Source organism: Idiotropiscis lumnitzeri, chromosome 9 (genome assembly GCF_059441095.1).
Source record: "Idiotropiscis lumnitzeri isolate Australia: NSW breed Sydney's pygmy pipehorse chromosome 9, RoL_Ilum_1.0, whole genome shotgun sequence".
NCBI lineage: Eukaryota > Metazoa > Chordata > Actinopteri > Syngnathiformes > Syngnathidae > Idiotropiscis > Idiotropiscis lumnitzeri.
The window spans coordinates 12914300-12937270 of NC_142399.1; the positions used below are offsets into that span (position 1 = coordinate 12914300).

The following is a 22971-nucleotide window of genomic DNA, read 5'->3' on the forward strand; positions in this document are numbered from 1 at the left end:
TTAACCAGAGTTTAATGTATGCATGTTGTACGAGTGTTTCCTTTGTTCTAAGTAGAGCTGCCACGTCCTCTTTGCCTTTTTGCAGCGTTGAAGGAGTGGTGAACTGGCGACGTTGTTGTGCAACACTTGACCAGCTCAAACTTCTCCATTTACAGCCGAGCCCCGCCCAGTGGGCGCGACCAGCAGTGGGCCGGCCTGATTGGTCATTGTGCATGTCAACAAGGCGTAATCGGACTCTGATTGGTTGGAACAAGTCCTCCTCTTTGCCTTTGCAACTTGGCGTTGCCCGCCCTGACTCGGGTTCGACTATCTGTGTGCCGCCCGAGTCCAAACTTCGTCGGCGACGGCGTCCAAGCAACACAAGACCGGCGGGAGCTTCAGGTTCGAACTCGCGGTTCTTCTCGAGTCGAAAGTGGACTTTTAGTGTCAAGGCGAGCGCCACTGAAACTTTTTGTCTTCACTCGAGTTGGACAAAGAAACATGGCAGACAACGACGAGCAGCAGCAGCAAGTGTCGTCCAGCTCGGCTCTCTTTAGCGACTTGGTCCACCACTACCAGGCCGAACCCGAGGCCGAGTCTGAACTCTACACCGGTCTTCCGCTCGATGACCATCCCAAGCCGGACCTCTTCGGCATGGACGATATTGTGGACTTGGTCGGCGGAGCCCAGGATGCCCTGGAGCGGCACATGGCTGAAGATGGTGAGCCACACGGGTTCACGGAACCTCCCGAGGTGGAGCCCGGCTTACTGGACCCGCAACCGAACCCGCTGATACATGCGAGGGAAGAAGAAGAAGAGGCGGAGGTCGATGATGATGATGATGAGGAGGAGGAGGAGGACGAGGAGGAGGTGGATGAGGAGGACGAGGTGGTGAAGCGCATGCCAGACTCCAGCGGCACCCCGAGCTTCCCCCATACGCCTTCACCGCCCGAGGTCAGCGCTGAAGCGGAGCCACAGGTTCGTCCGGAGAGCGACGCCCTCCCCGCGGCGGCTCAAACCCAGCCAGCAGCGCCATCCCCCGCACACGCAGCGCAGCCACCAGCTGACACACAGGCAGTACCGGCTCCGGCATCTTGTGAGTATAAAGACGCTCATCGCCGCTGGGAGACGACTTGTAATGTTTCAACGACTCTTGTAATGTGTCATGTTGTTTGAAGCGCCAAGAGCGACATTTTTTTGGGAGGGGGCAAAATGAACGCCAGCTCGGACAGCAATTGACACACGCATGTGGACGTCTTCACGCGGATCGCACGCCTCGCATAACCCGCCCGGGCCGGGGCTTGGCCACACATTGCAACACATTTGGTGTTGAGAAAAGCAACATTTGCGCAAACCCGACCTCCCTAACGAGGTTCATTTTGTGCCTTTCGATTGCTGCTTTTCCAGTTAGCTAGTTAGCTCGCGGCTAATCGGCGGTTGGCCGTGCTTGCTTGACGGGGAATCGTGATGACAAGAAGCCGGTTTGTTGACAGCCAATGGCAGTAAGCACACTTAAGGTAAGACTGACTTTTCAAAACACAATAGAGGTGAAGAAAATGACCGCATTTTGCGAGGTGTGGGCGAGGACGTCCCCGCCTTGGGCAGATGGGGTGTGATGCGGCCCACCTGTTTGGACGCAAACGTCATTGGACGATATGCTGCATCATCGGCTAATTTGACACCGAGAAGCGCCGATTCCCACACACTCTCGTGCATCTGATTCGTGTAAGCAGTTCGGATGAAGTTTCTGTCCGATGATTGCGCGTTCCCGAAGACTTTTTTTGATCGGATGAGCAGCGTCCATCTGCTGCTTGCCACAGCCCGTTGCTAGCTGCAGCCTAGTTCCTTTATCGGACAAGCTGACTCGTTCATTTTCTGCGACTTGAAGCAAATATAAACACTTGAAGCAGTTAAACGCCACGAGGAGAATCACCTTTCTCGCGTTTAAAAGTGGCCAATCCACCTCGTTTGAGTTGCCATACTTGTCCGGTCCTCTTAAGGAGCTTGTTGACGTTTTGTCCACGCAAACGGCCGCACATTGTTTCTTCACACGTCTGCTAGTTGCCATCTCGTCGGTGTTTTATAATTTTTTTTGGAGGAGGAGGGGGGGGTCAGGTGTTGGACGATTGCAACACTTTCGAGTCAGTGTGCCAAACTAGTCATGTTAGGCATCTTAGATTCTGGACTGTCCGATAATGGAAGCCAGGTCAAATCAGATTAGTCACAACAAAGGAATCTGCTCAGCGTGGCCACTCGGTCTTTTTTTCCTCGCAGCATCTCTTCCATGAGCCCACCAAGATCCTACCCTCATTCCTCATGGCTGCAAACGAATTGTTTTTGGCTTGATCATTGGCAAGAGCTTCACAGCTCACCCCTTTAACCAGTACCCTGAAAGCTGCTAGTTAGCAATGAGGCCTGCTTGTGATTAGTCTGAGCATCCTGTGGCAAAATGAATAACGCAATAAATCTGTTGATGCGAATTGGCTTTGTACATGGAGATAAGGCAGATTGCAAACAAACAGGCCTGTCGGGATGGAAGAGGCCTGCCTGCAGAACAAACGAACGAGCTAGTAAGAGAGAGAGGGACTGGAGGCAGGGAGTCAGGGCGGGGCCGCCTGATGGTCCAAACCACAAACACTTAGAACAAAGACGCAGCTGAGCGTAGCTTAGCATCTTTAGCCTAAATAATATTTTTCTAGGATAGTTTTTGTTCACATTGAGCATTTCAATTTTGCTTCTCCTGCAATACTGGTCTGCACGAAAGGTACTAATGCGCTACAGAGGGGACAAAGGAAGGCCAACAATTTCACAGGTAGTATTACAGCTTTTGTAAATGATAACTGGCCTGCCACTTGTACAGCGCTTGCGTTTCTACTTTCAATACTCAAAGCGCTTCACACTGTTACCTTATTTACCTCCCGATGACACAACTGAAGATTCTGTATCCTGCTCAAGGACACTTTGGCATGATCGCGCTGGCCGGGGATCAAACTCCCAACCTTTGAGTTGAGAGACGACTACCACTGATCCACCATTCAGTATGCAATAGTGACCCACAGGTCAATTTTCCGCTGTGAATTAATGAACCTCTCTCCCCAACAAAATGTACATAATTATTATAATTTGTTCCTTTCTATGAACAGTAGCCACCAAAATACTTTTGATCAGAAAGTGGTACAGATTATAAAACCACATTTCTGTACTGAGAATTCCCAACGTATCACCCTTGCCCTTCTCTGCTGGGAAAATACTTCGATTTGTGGGTCTTTGTGAAACTGCCGATATGATAGGTACATCGATACGCAGGTCACAGAATGACATGTACCTCAATATGATTTGATACAGTGGTACAATAATATACGCTATGGCCTTACTATTACTTAGTTTATGTCGAACACATCTCTATGCGCCATAAACTTTGGCCAAATATATCGAAACATCTGCCTTAAAAAACAACAGTAGGGCTGAACGATTCTGGATTGGAAATTAATGTAGAAACAGGCAGTTGGTCCTGGGGGAACGAGTCGTCCTAAAGAAGTGCTCGTAAAAATGCTTTCATATGTGTTGATGCATTCGAAACTGAATGATCTCTGGACTGCGCGAGTACTTTCTGATGTCTTGGTTGGCACAGTTGAAAGCTCACCTTTTAAAAACTGTTTGGTTTGAACTAGTGAGGCTTCAAGTTGTGTCAAGCACCAGTTGTTGTTTATTGAATCCTCTCGGTGGCACTTTCTGTTCAATTTAGGCCTGGAAGCACAATGACTTGCCAATCCCTTTTTTATTTTTAAACCAACGGTGTCATGAAGATGAGTGGAAAAAAATTCAACTGGTTCATGAAGCAAATTTGAAGCTTCATTTTCTCATCACTAGTTAGAGCCTCATTTCCACCATCTGGCTTACACAAACAGTTATGACTACAAATCCAAAATCTTGGTTTGGATACTTCGTAACATCATAGCTGCTGGTGGGGAATTTGGACACGTACAACTTTCCTGTATGGCCTGTCTCTTCTTCACAAGTTATTTTAACAAGCCCCAAAATCCTACTTCTTATGTACTTCCTCATGAGGTAGGATACCTATTCAAACAACAAGCCATGAAGCCTTGATTTAAAAAATCAACCAACCTATTTTTTTTTTTATCTGAGAACTTTTGGTTGTGCGCGTTTGGCCTCCTCAAAGCTCCTTAAGCCTGTGTCTGATCTGACAACTGCTGCTGGGACTCGTTTGTTGTGAGACGCTTTGACTGACAGGAGGCCTAATTGACCCACATGCTTGTTTTGGGTCACCTACATCCATCGTAGTCTGTCACTGAGGCGTCCGGTCGGCTGGATTACTGGTCTGTTTGTTGTCTTGGTGCCCTGGTCACAAATGAGAGCGCCAGGTCGTTTTGGTTACCGTGCCAACACACACAGCAGCTGACAGATAGACGGAACACCAAATGTGACCGGATCGTCTACCCGCGGGTCGAAACTTCCGCGCTGTCACGGGTTGTGTCTTACTTACTCATAACGTGCTGAGTCATTGGAGTTTATTTATGGTAGTGAGGTGGAAAAGTTAATGAGCTTAAGTGCTTCAATTTTATATTATCAAACACACTGAAAATACTTTTCACAATGAATTCCTACCTAATTTGCATGTTAATCCTTTTATTATGCGATATTCTATTAATTTTTTTTTTAATTATGGGTTTTACGTTAGCCGTAAGGTACAATTAAAATGGGAAAATCCTCATCTGTTGGATTTGACTTTTTGAAGTGAATACTCATGAGTCCTCAATCCTGTTCCTCGAGGGCCGGTGTCCTGTCTGTTTTCCGTCTGTCCCTGCTGCAACACACCTGATTCAAATGATCGGATAGTCAGCAAGGTCTGCAGAAGCTAGATAACGATCCTGATCATTTGGATCAGGTGTGTTGCAGACGGGAAACAGGCAGGACAGCGGCCCTCGGGGAACAGGATTGATGACACCTCATACACAGCGTAGCTCATGTTCTTCGTCTTGACGTTATGTTAATTGTTGTGGCTACAACTGTACTGCTTTATACTGAGAGCTCTTTCAAATATTCAGTTTACCTTATTTAGCTACACTCCAAACAAAAATAAACATTTTGTGTATTGATCTTATTGGATTGTTGAGGTCAAAAGTGAGGTTAGCTGAGAAGAAAATTTGTTTTGCAATAACCGAAACAAAATAGAAAAAAAGTATCTTGGTCATAGACGATCCAATGAGTGTCCATTCCGACTCTTGATGTTCAAGCGGGCAGTCTATCCATTGTTGGGCTAGTAAAAAGCTGAAACTTTTTTGTCACTGGTTCATTCCTAGGCTGTCTCCTTGGCTGGAAACTTAACGTGGACCGCAGAGGTAACCAACCAAGCAACCAGATTAATCAAATGTGATTGACAACCAATCAGATGCATGATTGATTGTGATCATTGCACTTGATTTGATGAAAATAATCCGACCGCAAAATGATTGTTCCATTGGTGAATAGAAATGTCCTGATTGAAGGTGTCCTGCCCCATTTGACGTCGTTCTTTCCTTGCTCGCCATTTCCACTTCCTGCTTTTATGTTCCAAATTCCTCTGGGAGTTTCTGCTGTTACACGACGCACCCACTAGACGCACTTGCTCGCATAAAGCCACTTTTGATTTGACAAAGTTCACGCTGAGGTCATGGATAAAATGTCTTTTTGTTTCAATGTCACGTTCACCTAGTTTGGACCACCAGCTCATTCGTCGTCCTTCTGCTCTTTGTCTTTTTGTGATTTTAGTTTGTTTGGAAGCACTAGCTTTCTTTTCTTTAACTTTGTCCTGTGGCACTGCTTTTTCTTTTGGACGACAAATGAATCTTTGTGTTGCTGTTTTGTTAGAGCGCTCACCCCCGTGTTTTGTCACAAGCTGATATTTGTCATTTGACCACTTCTAACTTTGTTTTCAGCCAATCTCGTGTCTTTTATCACACGTCCTTTCTCTCTCAGACAATCATGCACACACACACACGCACGCACGCAACCGCACACAAACGCCCCCCCCCCCCACACACACACGCATGCACACTGGTTGGGTCATTGTTTTCCAAAGTAAAAGAAAATGTTTGCCAATGTCTTATTTTAATTAAGCACAAAAGAGGACTACAGAAATCAGCGAATAATTATTGTTGAGAGGCTGGAATCAGAATTTAGATACATTTTAATTAAACAATGCCTCTAAACCATTACTCGATTATCAAAATAGTTTATTAATTTGCTAATCGATTAGCTGTCGATGTAATCAATTTTGACAGGTTTAGTTTGCTCTATTAAAAGACTACAGAAATCAGAAAATATATATCCTTCAAAGAGGCTGAATTCAGAGGATTTGGACAATTTTAATATAAAATAATGGCACTAAACAATCAAAGTAGTTGGTGACTAATTTACTGACCGATTAATCGATTTAGTTTTGACACTTCTACTTAGCATCGTGAAATGTGTTACACGTCTATCATGACTAGAATGACAAAAATTGTGAAACGACTCAGGAAGGCTGCTAGTTTCAGGTCATGTTGACCATTTTGAGGGTTCCTTAGGAGACAATTGTCTGATTGCTACTGAACGTTACACATGTTGGAGAGTTTGATTTTTTTGTCATCACATGTTGGTGCCACAAGGCAACTGAACTCGATGACTTGGCTACACAAGGTCAGCTGTTGACCAAACGTATTGTGATGAAGGGGGATTTTATGTCTGCTGGCTGCTTCAATTAGTCTAACGCTGTTCTTGTTATTCCCTTGTTGCACATTTGTTTGTACCCCTCAAGTGTTCATCGAGGACACAGCTGTAATGGGATGTCCCATTTGCGAGGTTGATGAGTTAGGAAGTGGTCTGACTTAGGTGATGGAGACTGATGCTTTGCTCATTTCTGCTGTCAAAACAAGCTGACTTATTTTTTTTTCATTCTGCCACTTTCTGTCATTTCTTCCGCAGATGCTTCTTCTCCTTCTAAACCTCAACCTCTGATGCAATTCCCTACAGGCAAGTCCTCTCTGCTCGCTTTGGTTTTGCCACCTCCTCCTCCCTTTTGTTCGTCTCCACTGTAGTGTCATTGCCGTTGTGTCTTTCCGTCACTCAGCTTGAGTGGAAAAAAAAACAACCTTACTGCATGCCGCAAGTAGACTTCAACTCCTGCAGCATGAGACACTTGTTTTTGTGTGCCATTTTTGCACTGCATTGTGCTTTTGTTGTTGTGATTTTGGTAGACAAGCTTGACAGTAAATGTAATAGGTAGTGAATGATGATTCTCTTCAATGGTCTCAAATCGAAGACATTTTAACTGGCCATTTTTACATGTTGTGCTTTGAAAAGAATCATTATACAACAGTTTGATGACCATGCCTAACATGGATTACTGGCACCAGACCTGGGACCAATATTAATTGCCCCTTGTGTATCAGCACGTATGTGTAGATGGACACCAGACAAATGCTCGAAAGTCTTGTCTGCGGCAGTTAACACTGTCCCAAAAAACCTTGTAAGAAACACTCCTGACAATCACTGTAGGATATCTTGTGAATCGTTTGGTTTGCTTCCCCACAAGGGTTCATTATTATCTGTACAAGAATCAATGATTAAGTTGTCCCTTCTAGAAACCAACTCAGAAATGTTTGGCATGATTGTGAGTGGGTGCCCAGGAGCATGTCCACCAAGCGCAGTTGAGCTTTCAGCAGCACTTGTCTGGTCTTGAGCTCCGAAGGTATTTCAGTATGGGTCCTCCCCAGGTTTGGTGGGCACTGTAGGGAATGGAGTTTGTCTTTTGATATGTGCTGTATTGCATTCTCCCTCCTACCTTTCTCCTCAAGAACTTGAGCAGAAGGGTGATTCCCCTGCTCCCATCTCCCCTCTCTCCCCTCTCCACTCCCCCGATTCCTTGGAAGAGCTCTCTTTGACAGAGAGCCCCAACCAGCCCTATCCGCCGGGATCTGCTCTAGCCCAAGGCTCCTTTCCCACTCAGGCCGGTGCTGTCCGATCCAAGGAAATGCCCTGGGAGGATGACGAAGAAGACTCTGGACCTGGCCATAGTCAGAATAAGAGTGAACTAGATCAGTTAACTGGTCCTTACCTGAGCTTAGGTAAAGACCCAGGCCCCCACATTCTATGTGATGACAGTGGAGTGTCCTTCTCACCTGAGGAGAAGCATCCTAGTTCAGAACCTTCCCCCGTGACCCCCCAGATGGTTGCCAAGTCTCACATTGCCTCCTCTAACCCGACAGAGCACTGGGATTCACAGTTCCTAACATCGCAAGACAACTTTAAGGTCGCTATGGATTCCTTTTCCAAGGAAGCAGCCGCCATTGGCTCTCCCGGATATGAACCGGAGCTGCACAGCAACCCTTCGGATGAAGACGACGACTTGATGTACGAGGTGAAGAAGAATAATAACCCATTTGATGGCTTTTCCCCGCTTGCGGACAGTGGCTCCCACAACTTTGGAGAGGCCAAATCTGACCGCAGAGCCACTAAAGTTTCAGAAAGTCCCTCTCCAGATCTTGTCCAGTACGGGCAATCTGAAGAACTCCAGGATAGTCCGCCATCATTCTTAGACGAGGGGAAAACATTTGAGACAGGCATGAAGGCCATTGATTCCCTCATGCAGCCAGTCAGTCAGTTCTCATCTGGCCTTGAAGAGGTAGATGAAGAGGAGGATGAAGAGGATACAGCTCTGCCACCATCACTTCCCGACATCCTGAAGTCTTCCCCACTCAACCCTGACAAACTGGACTCTGGGTCCTCTGAGGGAAGTCCAGAGGAGCAGAGCCCCATTCTGGAACGTAGGATGATGGAGTCACCCAACCCCCCAATCAACCTGTCAGCCAACAACCCCTTCGCTCTGGATGCCAAAGTGTCTTTGCTTAAGGAGATGGCTGATGAGATGGAAGTGAAAGTGTTTGACAAACCAAAAGATGAAGATGTGAAAAGCTTTGGTGCGTTTGATTTGGTCAAAGAGGCTGAGGAAACTACCCCAGCACCGGTGAAAGTAGAGCAACCGCTCAAGCTTGACCAGAAAGATTGGTTCTCAAGTCAGGTTGAGATGCCAGAAAAGTTTGAGCCTCTCGACTTTGAGAGCAAGAAAGCCCCCGCTGAGGATTCCGAGTCTGAGTCACCAACTGCAGACTCTCTGTCTCCAGTTCTGGAAGCCATGGCCAGGAACCCTACTAGTTTCCAGGTTGAAAAGAACAATGCCAAGTTGGAGCTGGAGGAGCCCGAGATGACTGAAGAGGTCTCTGAGCATGAGGTGTCATCGGAGGAATTTGAGTTTATTGAGAGACCACCTAAAGGAGTAATTGACGAGTTTCTTGAGGCTCTTGATACTTCCAAGTTTGCACCCCCCAAGCCCCCAGAGATCCCCCTGGATGAGGACCCGACCTTTGAGCAGCAAGGGCTGGCTTCAGTTTCTGCATCTGCTCCAGTTCCTCCTGAGATGGCCGGAGAAGTTCCAAGTCAGAGCTCATACCGCTTCCTAAGCCAGTCCTCCCCGCAGAAGAGCAAGGCCGAGCTGGACAAACTGAGCACCCAGGAACCCCCATTCCAAACGTCGTGCATTCATTCCTCTGTCAGTAAGCCAGACGAGGCGGTGCCACAGAAGAGCGCAGAGAGCGGCAAACTGTTCAAGATGCCAAGCGTGAACATTTCTGCAGGTAAACAAAATCACTTTGGGCTTGGAAACACCCACCTCCCCACCCCTACCTCCCACATTCCATTTTCATTGGCCTCTCCATTTTAATCGATATAATGACCATCACTCTTGCTCTTCTCCATCGTTTTCTCCCAACCCACCAGAAGCATCTTTTACCGTTAGATCCCATCATGATCTCCTTGATGCCACCTCCACTTTCTGCCTTCCATGCTTTTTGCAATTTCTTGCATGCATTTAACACTTTCATTTTTTAAAACTCTGGTAAGTAAAATGCATTTTTTTTGCTCCAACTAATGAGTATGTCAATGCACAACCTAAACGAGCTAATAACTCACAATGCTAATCTGAAAGCCAACACTCACTCACCCACAGACGTCTCAACAAGATAGCAGCCTCGCCCTTTTTCAAGCTGGATCGCAATGTGCTGCTTCACCAATATATTTTCTCAAATATCCAAGCCAATCTTATTGTTAATCTCCAACACTTTACTCTAAATATTTCTAGATAATATTGCACAATTGTTTGAGATTGATTTCAAAGGGGTCCTTAAACAAATTTGAAACGCTTTAAAACTGAGCGTGACCATGAAACTAAATGCATGGAAATATTTTTGGTTTGTTGATTTGTTTTTACACAAAACACCTTGAGTTGGAAAGGAAAGCTGATTATAATCAAACGCCATGAAACCTTCTAGACCTAGCTCAGCTATTTGTTTTTGCAGGTTGAAATTCCCCTCATTTTTTTTTCTGACTTTGCACAAACCGACCCTATACTTTTACGGCTGATTCCGACTTTTACAGTACTGGAAGTTGACTGGGACTGGCTGTCATTGCACACAAAGATGATTGTTGAAATATGATGCAGGTCTACCTTGTGAACAGAATTGCTGTAAATGTCGCTTTTCCTTCCCTTCCGTTCCTCAACTTTTGCACGCTTCTGCTGCACTGACAAGTTCACACAGGACTGAAGACAAATTTTGTGTCTCTGTAGCGCATCTTGCCGCAAGCAAGCGTAACCCGAACTTGAACACAAAAGACGTGACTCATCCTACACAAGACGACTCAGCTGAATCTTCACTCACATCTTGTAGTGAATGCATTGTGTGTGTGCGTGCGTGCACGCGTGTGTGAGTGAGAGAGAGGGATCCCCTGCTAATTAAATCCTCCTCCCTGCATTGCGACATTGGCAGACCCTCTAAGGTTTCTGCTGAAAGAGGAGCGTCAGCAAAGATTTAGTTGTACAGCTGACTCTCGTGAACATGTGATTGTCTTCACATTGTGCCTTTTTTTTTTTCCTTTTTTTTTTTTAAACAACTCATAAGTTTTCAGGTACTCTTTGTAGCTGTAAAGAAATGTCCGGGTAAAGTCCATCAAGTGTCGAGTCATAGGATACGACGCATACTTGTAATTTCTGCGCGTGTAGATTGAATCAGCCTGACAAATCAACCAAGATGAAGGTAAAATGTCACTGGCTGCGTGAAGACAGACTTTGGACTTTTATGTAAGCAACCCTTTCAACATGGAAGTAACATTGGATTTATTAACTGCTGCTATCAACTGTTAACACGGCCTATGACACAATACAGGAACATGACATCATTGACGAAGGAACCAAACGCTGAGGTGCGTTTTTCCTGCAGTCATCTCGGAGTTCAAACGTCAAGCTTTGGCTGACAACTTTTAATGTGAAAGTAATGCTTGAAGGAGACGGCTGCCCTCTAGTGGAGCTACCCTGTTACTGCTCCTGAGGCAAAAATGGTTTTGTACTTGTGATAAATGTCCAGAAGCCATTGATTTCGTGATAGGTTAGTCTGTGAATTAAGCCAAATGCTGGAAACTGCTTGTTTGGGGGTTCTTTCACAAACCATCCATACAGCCATTTTCTCTGCGTGAGTTAGTCATTATTAGATTGGGTCGCTGCGGGGTTAGCTGGAGTTTATCCCAACTGAGTCGCTAGTTAAGGGCGGGGGCACAAATAAATGAGCTGGCACACTCATTACATCACGGGTCAATTTAGAGTTTTTGGTCAATGGAGGAGACGATTCAAGCACAAGCGTGAAACACCTTATATTCCAAAATGAGAAAGCTGAGCAAGAACTCAAGGCTACTAATTCATATCGGTGATTAAGGCTTATACTATGCTGCTGCAGGTGATGTCTTTCATTTTAGTAATAGTTATAAAGTGGGCCAACATCAAGTATCCATTTTTAAATGAACTCATCTGAGGAAGAATGGAAGGAAGCAAGTCATGAATGGAGGAAGGAAGGACTCGCTGCCACTTTTCGAGTCTCCACCATGTCAACGCCCAGATAGCCACAAATGGACTTGATACCCTCGTACCGTTAAAACCATGATTTGAAACCAGAACCCTGGCGAGAAACTTTCCATTAAAACCTCAAGCGGCAGTGAGACCCTAACCCTTGACTTGAAACCCGATTTTTGGAACGTCAGCCCTTGCTGGCTGGTTAGTAAATAAGTTGACCTGGTTAAGCGCAAAGGAATGTTGCCATGTTAAAGAATTAATTTCAAACTGTTCAATATGTATGAATGTAATATAATGAAGACATTTGCGAGTCTTTCGCACCACCTACATGAGCAGGAAGCCTCGAGGCCGTTGAGAGAGGCAGCAGTGACTTTAATGCAGGGGGTGACTTGCTTTCATTGCCAAATCAGTGAAGGGGGGGGCCGAGGCTCTTTTTGTTGCTGCGTCAGAGCGCCGGTGGCTGACAGTCAGCTGACTGCTCATTCGCCCTCTGTGGTGTTAAAACCACCCCGTGCACCCTCCCCCCTACCTCCCTCCTCTTCCTTGCTGCCAGTGCAGTGGTGGTGAGTGTCCATGTGGAATGTGCGCTTGTGATTGTCTGGCATGGAGACGGCACGCGCGGACACGAGCAAAGCTGCGTGGAGGCAGCAGGGTACGTTGACAATTTGCTTGCTTTACTTCTTGACGATGACGACGTGGTGTGAAATAGACTTACTGTAATAGACTACTTCTCCTTGGTGGAGCGCATGAAAGTGGCTCGATTGGTCATGATGCCTCTTCAAGATGGTTTGGATAAACATTCCCTTCAGCATATCTCGGAGATCTGGATCAGCTTAAAGACGAGTTGAGCCAGCACGGTGCGGTGACTTGATCTTTCTTACTTGACTGCTTATCATGCTGATGATGACGTGTCTGCGGAATACTGGAGTGTCTTCTCCATTGATGTCTCCGTGGCTGGAGCACTTGAAACGCTAGGTTTCGTCATGACGCCTCTTTGAAAATGAGTTGAAGTGACTTAAATAATATCGAGGAGACCTGGCTAAGCTTAATGATGATTTTGAATTCTTCAGCGAAAAAGCAACGCTTGTAAAAAGAATACCTCTCTGAGCGACATACAGCAATATGTTCACGGAACACGGACTTGACTGAACCTGACTTGTCAGCCCCAAATAACGGTTGTGTCTGACTTAGTCGTCTGACTTGATCAAACATGAACTATCCCCTGAACCACAAACATACTCATCAGTCATTAGTCTGTATGAAGCAAGTCACCATTGTGTTGCGGTTGTGCAAGTTTTCTATCTGCAATTTTGTGCGCGTTTGTCTGCTTGCAACATGGAGGCAAGGACCTTTGTCCACGCTTCCACTGTGTCCAAAGGTGGACGGCAGAAGGGGCGGTTGAAGCGCTTCACAGCCAGGCAATTTTTGCCGACAGCTCAATGACTGATTGCAGGGACTCTAATATGCTAATGAACTTGACTCATTTCCTAGTTTGTCCGGAAGCAAACTCGTAACTGCTTCATCTTTGATTTTGAGAAATCTCATGCCGTATTCTTTGAGTACCTCGTCTCTTGCTCCAAGTCAGCTAACAAAGACGAGCGCTGGAAAAATGTCTGCTTGATTCAGTGACTCCCGATCTCGTTTGACAGGGACTGGAGACTCAAGTAGTTAAACACTAACGTAACAGAACGCAATGTCATTTTTTTCCCCTTGTGGTGCAGTGCAGGTGCACAAACTTCAAAAATCAGGATTGCAGGATGAGTACAACGCACGACAGTCCGATGGTTACGAACGGTGTGAAATGAACTAGTTTATGCAGTGCAATAATAATAATAAAGCTGCCACAAATGGCACACTCAGCACTATACTTCCCATTTTCATCTCCGTGAATGGATAAAATGGTCATAAAGCGAGGACCCCATGGAAAACCATCCAATGTCCAAATACTTGATTTTGGTGCGTTTAAGTCAGTTTGCTGTGACCAATGAAAGGAAGCATGATTCATTGGCAATATAAATAATCATCATCATCATCTGTTCCAAGTTCTCATAGTTCATGAAAGTTTCTCCTTAAAGTGATTTAAGCAAATCCATATCAAACCCTGAGGGAAATTCCAATTGAATTCCCTCATTGGAAGCTGACGAAGCGTAACGCTGGCGGTTGGAGGAGAAGGTCTTGAAGAAGGTCATGTGATATGATGTTCTCACCGCATTTTGGCTCACGATCAAGTGATCTCCATTAAGTGTGAAATTGGATGTCATGCACTCATTTAGAGTCTTAGGTCAGTTCATTTAACAGGCGTCCCTCGCTATATTGCAGTTCGCTTTTTGCTGCTTCACTGCATCGTTCGATTTTTGTCATATTTATAGCTTGGATTATCACAATTTTACACACAACCTCATCACAGCTTGTTTAAAATAAATGTATAGTGCAACTAAATTCAAACAAATGTGTTAAATGTGACTCGCATAAACTACTGGTAACACAAACGCATTTTGACAAGGATTTATAATGTCATTGACTAAATGCATTGTGCCACGCAATGCATTCTGGGAACTGAAAAGGAGCTTTTTTTTTGTTTTTTCCAAACATTTACAGTTGACCGCCACTATTCACAGTGAATAAGGACCAAGTCGGCCCGTGAATATCAAAAATCTACTAATTGTATAATTGATGCCCAATAACATGCTTCGGGGGGTGCAGGAGAATGTTATTTTAGACATATACGTATATACATTTTTTTATTAAGCGACCGATTAATCTGTAATCAGATTTTTTTCTCTGTAAAAAATGATTTAATTTATTGCGTAGGTGGTCTGCAATGTAACCCCAACGATAAATGGGATTACCGTACTTCTGATTTGATATTTTCGTTTGAATCACCGTGAATGTGGCTCACGGTCGTAGCAAAAGTATCCAAAGTTCAAAAGACTTCGCCTATGTAGCATGAATACAAATAATCATTCTTCTGGCCAGACTAATGACACATTCTGGTCACAAAGCTTTGTGGCGTCTCTTCAACACCTCCTGGTGTGGAGCTTTGCCTGCTTGCTGGCTGCCACGTCATTCTTAAGGCCTCAACACACCAATCCAATGTCGGCCGTCGTGGCCAACAGTCGCGTCTGCCTTAAAGTCAGCACATCGGACCGGAAAATGACAGAAGAACACACCGCAAATGCCGATGACTCAGAACCTTCTGCGCATGCGTGAGAAGTAGTACCCCTCCATGCCATCTGCAGCGCTAGTTAATGCGTCGCCTTTGACAGTGATGTTGCATAACGGCGGTCTTGAGAGTCATTAATTTGTCTTTGCGCTCTTCTATCCAGCTAGCCGTTAAGACCTCGGCACACCAATCCAACGTCATAGTCTGTACACACCGTCTGTGTTTGTGTAGCCTGCAACCTCGTAAAGTTGCAGCTGTTGTCTGTGGGGCAAGTTTGACCAATTGAACATGTACAATCGGGTCGGTCAGTCGGGACAAATGATCGCGAAAATCATGAAAATTGAAACTCTTTCTCAAGAACTAAATGAACTTTGCACATTTTCACATCTCCTCTATTGAAGTAATGGGTGGCTGGCAGAACGCAAACACGAAGTAATCACTCCCATTCACAAAAGACCGCTGTCATTGGACATCACCATCAAAGGCTAAGCAGTGACTAGCGCCACCGATGGCATGTAGTAGTACTACATCTTCCCCTGCACTTCTGATTTGTGAGGCCACCATGCTGCCTGATAAGTTATAATTTATTTAAAATGAGAATGCCTTAAATTAGGAATCTAAATGTATGTTGTACATACTTTCTAACCTTTAGTTTTAAGTTTAATTAAATGTGTCTGGAAATTCATTTTCTTACAACAGTTATAATTGGTTTATTTAAAAAAGTCACATTTTATTAAAATGAGCTATATTACATATTACATTTTACTTTGTATTTTATCAATTTGAATAATTGTAAATGAAATACAAAAAATGGGATAAATTGTTAAAATGAACTTTTCTTTTGCACTTACACTTAAAACTTGATTAAGGTATACCGTGTCCGTTTTCAAACTAACTCCATCGTGGCACAAAATTTTGCCCCGATTTTTTTTCCCCTCGAAGCTCGTCATTCAAGACGTGCACGCGCGAGGCACGTCTGCGCTGGTCCGCCTTTCGTTCTTTCTTTCGACGTGCGCGCGCATCTTCTGGCAAGACCCATGCGCGGTCTTGACTGTGACGTCAGTGGGCGGAGCTCCGGAGCGGCTGCTGCGTGTTTCCGTGGAGGTTCAACATGGACGCCAAGCAGGGTCGGTGCAATCGTCATGTCACGTTTGATTCATTCATTCGTTCACTTGCGTGTGCTTTGTGGACGCGCTTTGCGGCTGCTTTGCTTTGTGTCGCCGGGGCGGCTGTGTGTAATTGCGGATGACAAGCGGTCTTGCTGGCCGTGCGAGTGCGGGAGCGGAGGTCATAAGGGACAGAGGGCTCGCGGGACGTTTTGTCACGCCGAGGAGAGCCCTTCGGCCGCCGGGCGGTGGCGTTCGCATGCTTACTGCGGGGCTTCCCGATGCGATGACCTCCACTCGGGGCGATTGGCGACCAAATGAGCAGCGGCGCACAAACGAGATCAGCGGCCGCTGTTGAGCTGGCTCATACGGGCTCTATTTTTAGCCCGGGCTGCGGCGGTGCTCGCCCGCCTGAGACCATATGTAGCCAAGCGGCCTCATTTGGACCGCAGGACCGCCTCTTTGCGTCGTTGGATTTTGAGCTCATTGCAAGTCTGCGCGACGTGTTGATGGCTGCTCGCCGTGTCGGCATTTGCTGCCGTCAGGTCCAAAGCTAAATCGTTTGCCTAAGCTCGTGCGAGGCTTCGTTTTCAATTCCGTCATTGCATTCAATTCCGTCATTACGTGGCCGCATTTTGACGTCACGTAATCGACGTCAACTAGTCAATATTGAAGTATTTATCATAACCAAGTATACGTTTCAAGATGAATGCAAACAAAGCTGTATGGCCATCAATGTTGTTCTCGTTTAAAAGAAAGTTTTATGCCACAACAAGGAAATCATTAACACTCGGCTCATTTCCTTTTATTTAACTTTTTTGCTTTGGCTTGCAATCGCAGACTTGTGATACAAGCACCCCATGGTGGCAAGGAGCTCGACTCGCTACACAGAGCAGCTAGCTCTCTGGCAGATTATTAAGTCAACAATAAAAGAGGCTTCAAAAGCATTTTTTTAGGTTTACTCAAACTCAGCAGAAAACAGCTGAACCTTGCGTCTTCCAAACCACATTGCCCTTTTGTCTGTTTAATGCTAACGCTAGAATTACATCCATGTCCACTCTAACCCATTGAGCAGCAGATTAAACACAAATGGTGCAGCAAAACATGCTGACAGACATCATGTGTCATGTCTAGTGCAGGTAAATAAAGCGGATGACTATGCGGCTGGTTGGTAAATGTTTTGTTGCGTGGAAATAAAAGCAAGACTTAATAAAACATTTGAGCACCAAGAAGTTTTGAAACAAAAGTACAATTTATTGGCAAACCAGCATTCTGACGATATAGCACCACATAATCATTGCTGTAGATCTAGTGGATTAGTGTATGTGTTGTTTAAATTTTATTCCAACAAATCTTCACTAACTAGCTGTCTGATGTCAAAGAAGTTTGACACAGTGAACGTTGTCTTCAATTGGGTAGGACACTTTGATGGGTACCGCACGAGCCAGCAGGCAGGTGTCATCTAAATATGTCTCGGAGCTGGATTTCTTCGGATCAAACTGCTGACCCGCATGCTTCAAAACCCAAAAATGCTTTTGGGGGTTCATCCGGTCCATTTTGAAGTCACAAACTCAATAGATGATATTGATGGATGAGACAATGAGATAATTTTCACTTTGACCGATGCGAAAGTCCAACATATCACCTTCAAATGTGGCTTCACGGGGATTTTGATATGGTGGTCTACACGGTTAACTGAAGAGCTTGCTGTCATGCCTTCGAGTAGAAAAGCAGAAAGCAGACAAGTTTTGAGTCAGCTGCGGCCCTTGGGTTGATGCGAGAGAAAAAAAAACGTGCTGAGTCATGTTCGCTTATCCAAGAGGAGTCCTCCCATCTGACCCGTAAAAGAAGTCATGCACTTATGAATCGTGACCTTCCCATCCGTCATCCTTCTCATGCTTTTTGTTGGCCTGAGCCCGAGAGCTGCGCTGACGTGGTGGTTCCTCTTTGCAAAACTTTTTTTTTTTTTTTTTTTGTACGTTGCGCTCCCAAAGCAAAGACAGTTGGCCGTCTTCATATCACATGTTTGGTTGCACGCAAAAAGAACAAAATGTGTTTTTAAATCAGCTCATGGATGAAAAGCAAATCTGGCTCACATAACCCGTTGGCATGCGCGAGCCGACACAATTCCTTCCCCGTTTTAGTTTAAACCGCGACGCACAGACAACGAACGCAAGTGGACGTCATTTTCACTTCCACTCTCAACAAAAGACGTTACATTCATGTCACTAATAAAGCAGCCGCTTTTCTCATGTGAGTTTGTGCTCTGTTTGAATTTTACACTTTGAATCGGTGAGGTAAAGAGTTAAAAATAGTGCGACCGGAAGATTTCCTTTCCATGCGTCCCATCCAAGCAGTGTGAACACATTTCCTTTCAGCTTCTTCCTCTTGCATGTCAAAGTTGAATATTCAATTCTGAGCACATTTTCGTGTATTCAACCCCAACCCAACTTGTGCTTCTCCCCACATTCATTTGTTATCCGCCTTCCATGTTACGGACCAAACCAGTCACTGAATCCTGATCCATTTTCTACTCTTGACAATTTACCGCCCTGTTTTTGAATGAAGGGATGGATTTTTAGTTTTTAATTCATCTGGTTAAATTAAGTATTAAAATAATTGCTCGCGGTCTGCAGGTGCCAAATAATGTTTTTGTTGGCATCCTCAGTGGTGGATCTGGTTTACTGGCGCGATGTGAAGACGACGGGCGTCGTGTTTGGCGCGACGCTGCTGCTGCTGCTCTCGCTGACGGTGTGCAGCATCGTCAGCGTTTGCTCTTACATCGGCCTGGCGCTGCTCTCCGTCACCGTCTGCTTCCGCATCTACAAAGGCGTCATGCAGGCCATCCAGAAGTCCGACGAGGGACACCCCTTCAAGTGAGTCTCGCCACCTGCGCAGAAATAATGAGATCATAAAATGCCGTTTGGCAACCCAAACATAAACTTGGCCGCCCGCTGTACTCCTTAGCCTGGTTGCTACAATCAATGGATGGCTTCATTTCGAGATTGTAACCTAAAAGGAATGACTGAAGTATTTTTTTTAAGTTGACGAACTATGGTGAAATTCTGCCGCGCAAGTCAGCAATCTTGCTTAAATCTAAAAAATGTATTTATTTTTTAAATGCGCCCTTTAATAAGGACAAACTATAGTGACGTGAGAATTGCGCTGAATGAGCGAGCGAGTGCTGCAATCCGCTGACGACGTGTGGCTTCATGTTCATGTGGCGCGGCAGGCAGTACCTGGGGCGTGAGGTGGCGCTGTCCGAGGACATGGTGCACAAGTACAGCGACGCCCTCCTGAACAAAATCAACAAGAGCGTCGGTGAGCTCAGGCGTCTCTTCCTGGTCGAGGACCTGGTGGACTCCATCAAGGTGCAACTTGTTGTCGCGCTCGTACCTTCCTTTTCGCCTGCACACAACAAACTAAAGCACCTTGTGTCGTTGCAGTTTGCCGTGCTGATGTGGATCCTGACCTACGTTGGAGCTTTGTTCAACGGACTCACGCTGGTCATTCTGGGTGAGTGCGACGCTTGTGCAAAATCAAAAAGAGCGCAGACGTGCAAAGAGCGTCCGAAAAAATGACGTCAACTTTGCTCAGCTTTCACTCCTTTGTCTGCAGATGAACTCACTTGACAAAGACAAATTGCTCGTGCGTTTTCGACACACTCGGCCAATCGAGATGAGTCTGCCTCGGTTGAGATTTTGTTCTGTTCCCAAATTTGAGAACGAGAGCGCAGAAATGAGTAGAGATGAATAGCCAACTAATATTTTGTTCCAATGTTGACCTATTTTGAATGCGGCCATCACATTATTGTACACAGCGCGTTACCTCAGCCTTCATCATCAGCAAAATGACAAAGTTGCTCTGTTTTTATTCGTCCGCTGTTTTTTTGGATTGGTTCAGTTGTTTGTTTCAAACTTGTGCATCGCAAAAGTTAAGGAAGTGAAGAAAACAGCACGTTAGCAGCTAATGCAGCATTTGTACGATCAATTACAATGTCTAATATTCATTTTGATTCGTGTGATGTTAATCGCATTCAGGACATCCGAGGAAGTATTTTTCAAATTCTCACAATTGCCTCTTTTCTTATAATTCAACACCTTTCAACAAGACAAAAAAAATGAAGTCAACTAATTGTCTCCAACAACATGGAGTAAAAGTCCGCGTTTTGATTTTTAAAAAACAAAACAAGCCAAAAAAAAAAAAAAATCTCTCACTAATCTTCCATGTGAGCATTTTTCTTTGTTCAGTCTCACATTGTGCATTTCTTCACTTCTCCTGGATTTCAGTTCAGACTCCCCACGCAATTTTGACACAATTTTCAATGTGACAACTTTTTTTTGGTCTTTCTTCTCTTTAGCCGTTATCGGAGCCTTCAGCTGTCCGATCATCTACGAGAAACACCAGGTGAGGCTTTTTAGACTTCATTTTGTGCTCTTCTGCCTCTTGTTCTTGTTTAAATGTTTTTTGTTTTAACCTGGATTTGAATTTTGTTGCAGGCTCAGATTGACCACTATCTGGCGCTAGTCAACAACCAAGTCAAAGACATTGTTGGAAAGTAAGTGAACTTGTGTTTGCCTTACCAAAAAATAAAACAAATAATAAATACAACAGTATTTTGAAAAGATATGCTTCCTCTTTGGGAAGAAAATTTCATTTTGTGATTATTGTAATCCTTGATGAATTAACCTTTTTTCATAATGAGTGCAATCAAGTTTATAGGAAAGCCAACAAGCGACAATTTGATAAATTGACGTAAAAGCAAAATAAAGATTGAAATGAAATGGAAATATTTGGGCAGAAAAAGCAAAATATCAAAACTTAAAAGAATTGTTGACCAAATTCCAAAAAATGACATAGTGTTAATTAGCAATGTTGGCAAAAAAAAAACATTTCCTATACACATGATAGTGACAACTAGGAAATTGGTTGACATGTTAGTGGTGAAATGCGAAATGTTTGAAATGAAAGCGTTGCAAACGTTTCAAATGTTATCAAGATGTGACAGAGGAAGTTCTCGGAACGGACCCTTGAAGGACACCAATTTGTTGTCAAGTGGTTGTGTTTTTTTTTTTTTTTTTTTTTTAATTGACAGTCTTTTTTTGTCTTGCAGGATCCAGGCCAAAGTTCCTGGAATGAAACGTAAAGCTGAGTGACAAGAAGGAGAAGCGAGAAAGTGTGGAGAGGAGGCTGGCTGAACGGGCAGACGGGACGGAAAAGGGGAAGGGGGCTTTATGTCCACGTAGGGAGGGAGAGAACGTGAAGGAACGAGGAAGGAGACGTCGCCCTTTCAAGTTTAGTTGTTAAATCATGAAAACACTTTTTTTCCACATGAGAACTTTTGGATTTTTTGGAAGAAGAAAGTCTGCTTGATGTGTGACCTGGCCCCCCCCACCCTGCTTCCGTCGGTGGGGTCACTCACTCCATAGGTTGTTGTTTTTGTGGCTGCCGCATTGTTGTTGTTTTTTATTTAAAAAAAAAAAAAAAGTAAGAATGTGTGCTCATGAGAGCATGTTAGTTAGACAGGCCAGATGCTTTCGTGTTTTTTTATTTTCCCCTCCAGCCGGCTTCGTTCTCCTCGTGGGTGGAGAATGTTTGTTTTACTTGCAGCGGGTGATGGGCAAGGCTTTGAGCATTTGCCAACGTCATCATTTTCGTCATCGTCATCTTCACGGCTTGTGAGTAATTCGCTCGAATCATCTTTCTAGAAAACGTTTGGCAGTCTCGTTGTTTTGGTGTCATGGCGGCTGTGTAGTGATGGAAGGAACACGTTTACAGCATCAAATCGTTTGAATTAAATATGAGAAGGAAAAAAAGAAAAACAACAACCAAGGCATAAAAACCTATATTCTATGTGGAGCTCAACTCTTTATAAACTTCCAGCATTTGTTTGAATTGTGTGATCGACTTGTTCATACTTCAACTTGTGACCAGAAAAAGTTTGTGGAATGCGTTGTGAGATGTAAACATTATCCACCAATAAAGCTTCTAGAACAACAGTCAAACAAGACGCCACCGCCTCCTCGTCATTTTGACACCAAACGGCAGGCACATGCGCACCTAAGTGGTGCTCAAGCACCACCCTTTTTGGCCCGGGTTGACCTTCTGAGCAGGCTGATTTTTTTTCTTCACTTCCCAATATTTAAGACAATCTTTATTTTTTTTGTTTTGTTTTTTTCTACAATATATATTTTGAGTTATGATGACAAAGCTAAACTAAAGGAAGTTTTGTCATTTATCTTGGTCTGGTTTTTTGTACATCACAGAAGCTGCATTTTGAACAGGTGTGTGTTGACTTTATTTCCACCTGAGTGTTGCTTCACTTCCTTTCTTAATACCGTTGTTGCAATTTTGACTGGTGATGGTGCTCTCAAAAAATACGTAAGTGAATATGTGCTGTTTTTTTCTTAAACGTGGGAATCATTGTGACAATGGGTGCCCTTTTTTGGCTTGTGCACCTGCCCCAAAAATATTTCTGTGCATGTGCCTATTTAGCACCTATTGTCCATTTCCTTTTCGACTTCAAATTTTCAACTTCATTTTGGCGCTGATCTCAAGTCTGAATTGCAGCGTTACTTGCCACTTAAAACATAAGTTCTCCCACCTCCGTATTATGAAACGTCTCACTTACCGCACACATATGTTCGAACTATGACGTGACAGTAGAGTATGATTCAAATGACCTTTTGGGAAATCATCTCTTTCTCGCCCCAATAAATGCCTCAAATTGTGAATCTTCAAAATAAATTCTATGTTGTCATGGCGAGACAAAACGAGCCAATCAGAGAATG

At 44.5% G+C, this 22971-nt stretch overlaps 1 protein-coding gene across 4 annotated transcripts; it reads left to right on the forward strand.

Moving 5' to 3' along the window:
* The first annotated feature begins 270 nt into the window (after positions 1–270).
* On the forward strand, positions 271–22190 carry LOC148330300 (uncharacterized). Of its 4 annotated transcripts, none has more exons than XM_088304425.1 (10): positions 271–1075; positions 5301–5339; positions 6943–6990; positions 7815–9650; positions 18849–19056; positions 19413–19551; positions 19627–19696; positions 20541–20587; positions 20680–20738; positions 21294–22190. In XM_088304425.1, exons 1-10 carry the CDS (start codon positions 481–483, stop codon positions 21334–21336), a joined length of 3084 nt encoding a protein of 1027 aa, XP_088160551.1. In that variant the 5' UTR covers positions 271–480; the 3' UTR covers positions 21337–22190. The 4 variants fall into 4 exon arrangements, with proteins under 4 accessions (XP_088160551.1, XP_088160550.1, XP_088160552.1 ...); XM_088304426.1 differs by having other exon boundaries at positions 272–1075; positions 8226–9650; XM_088304424.1 differs by lacking the exon at positions 5301–5339.
* Positions 22191–22971: the final 781 nt, after the last annotated feature.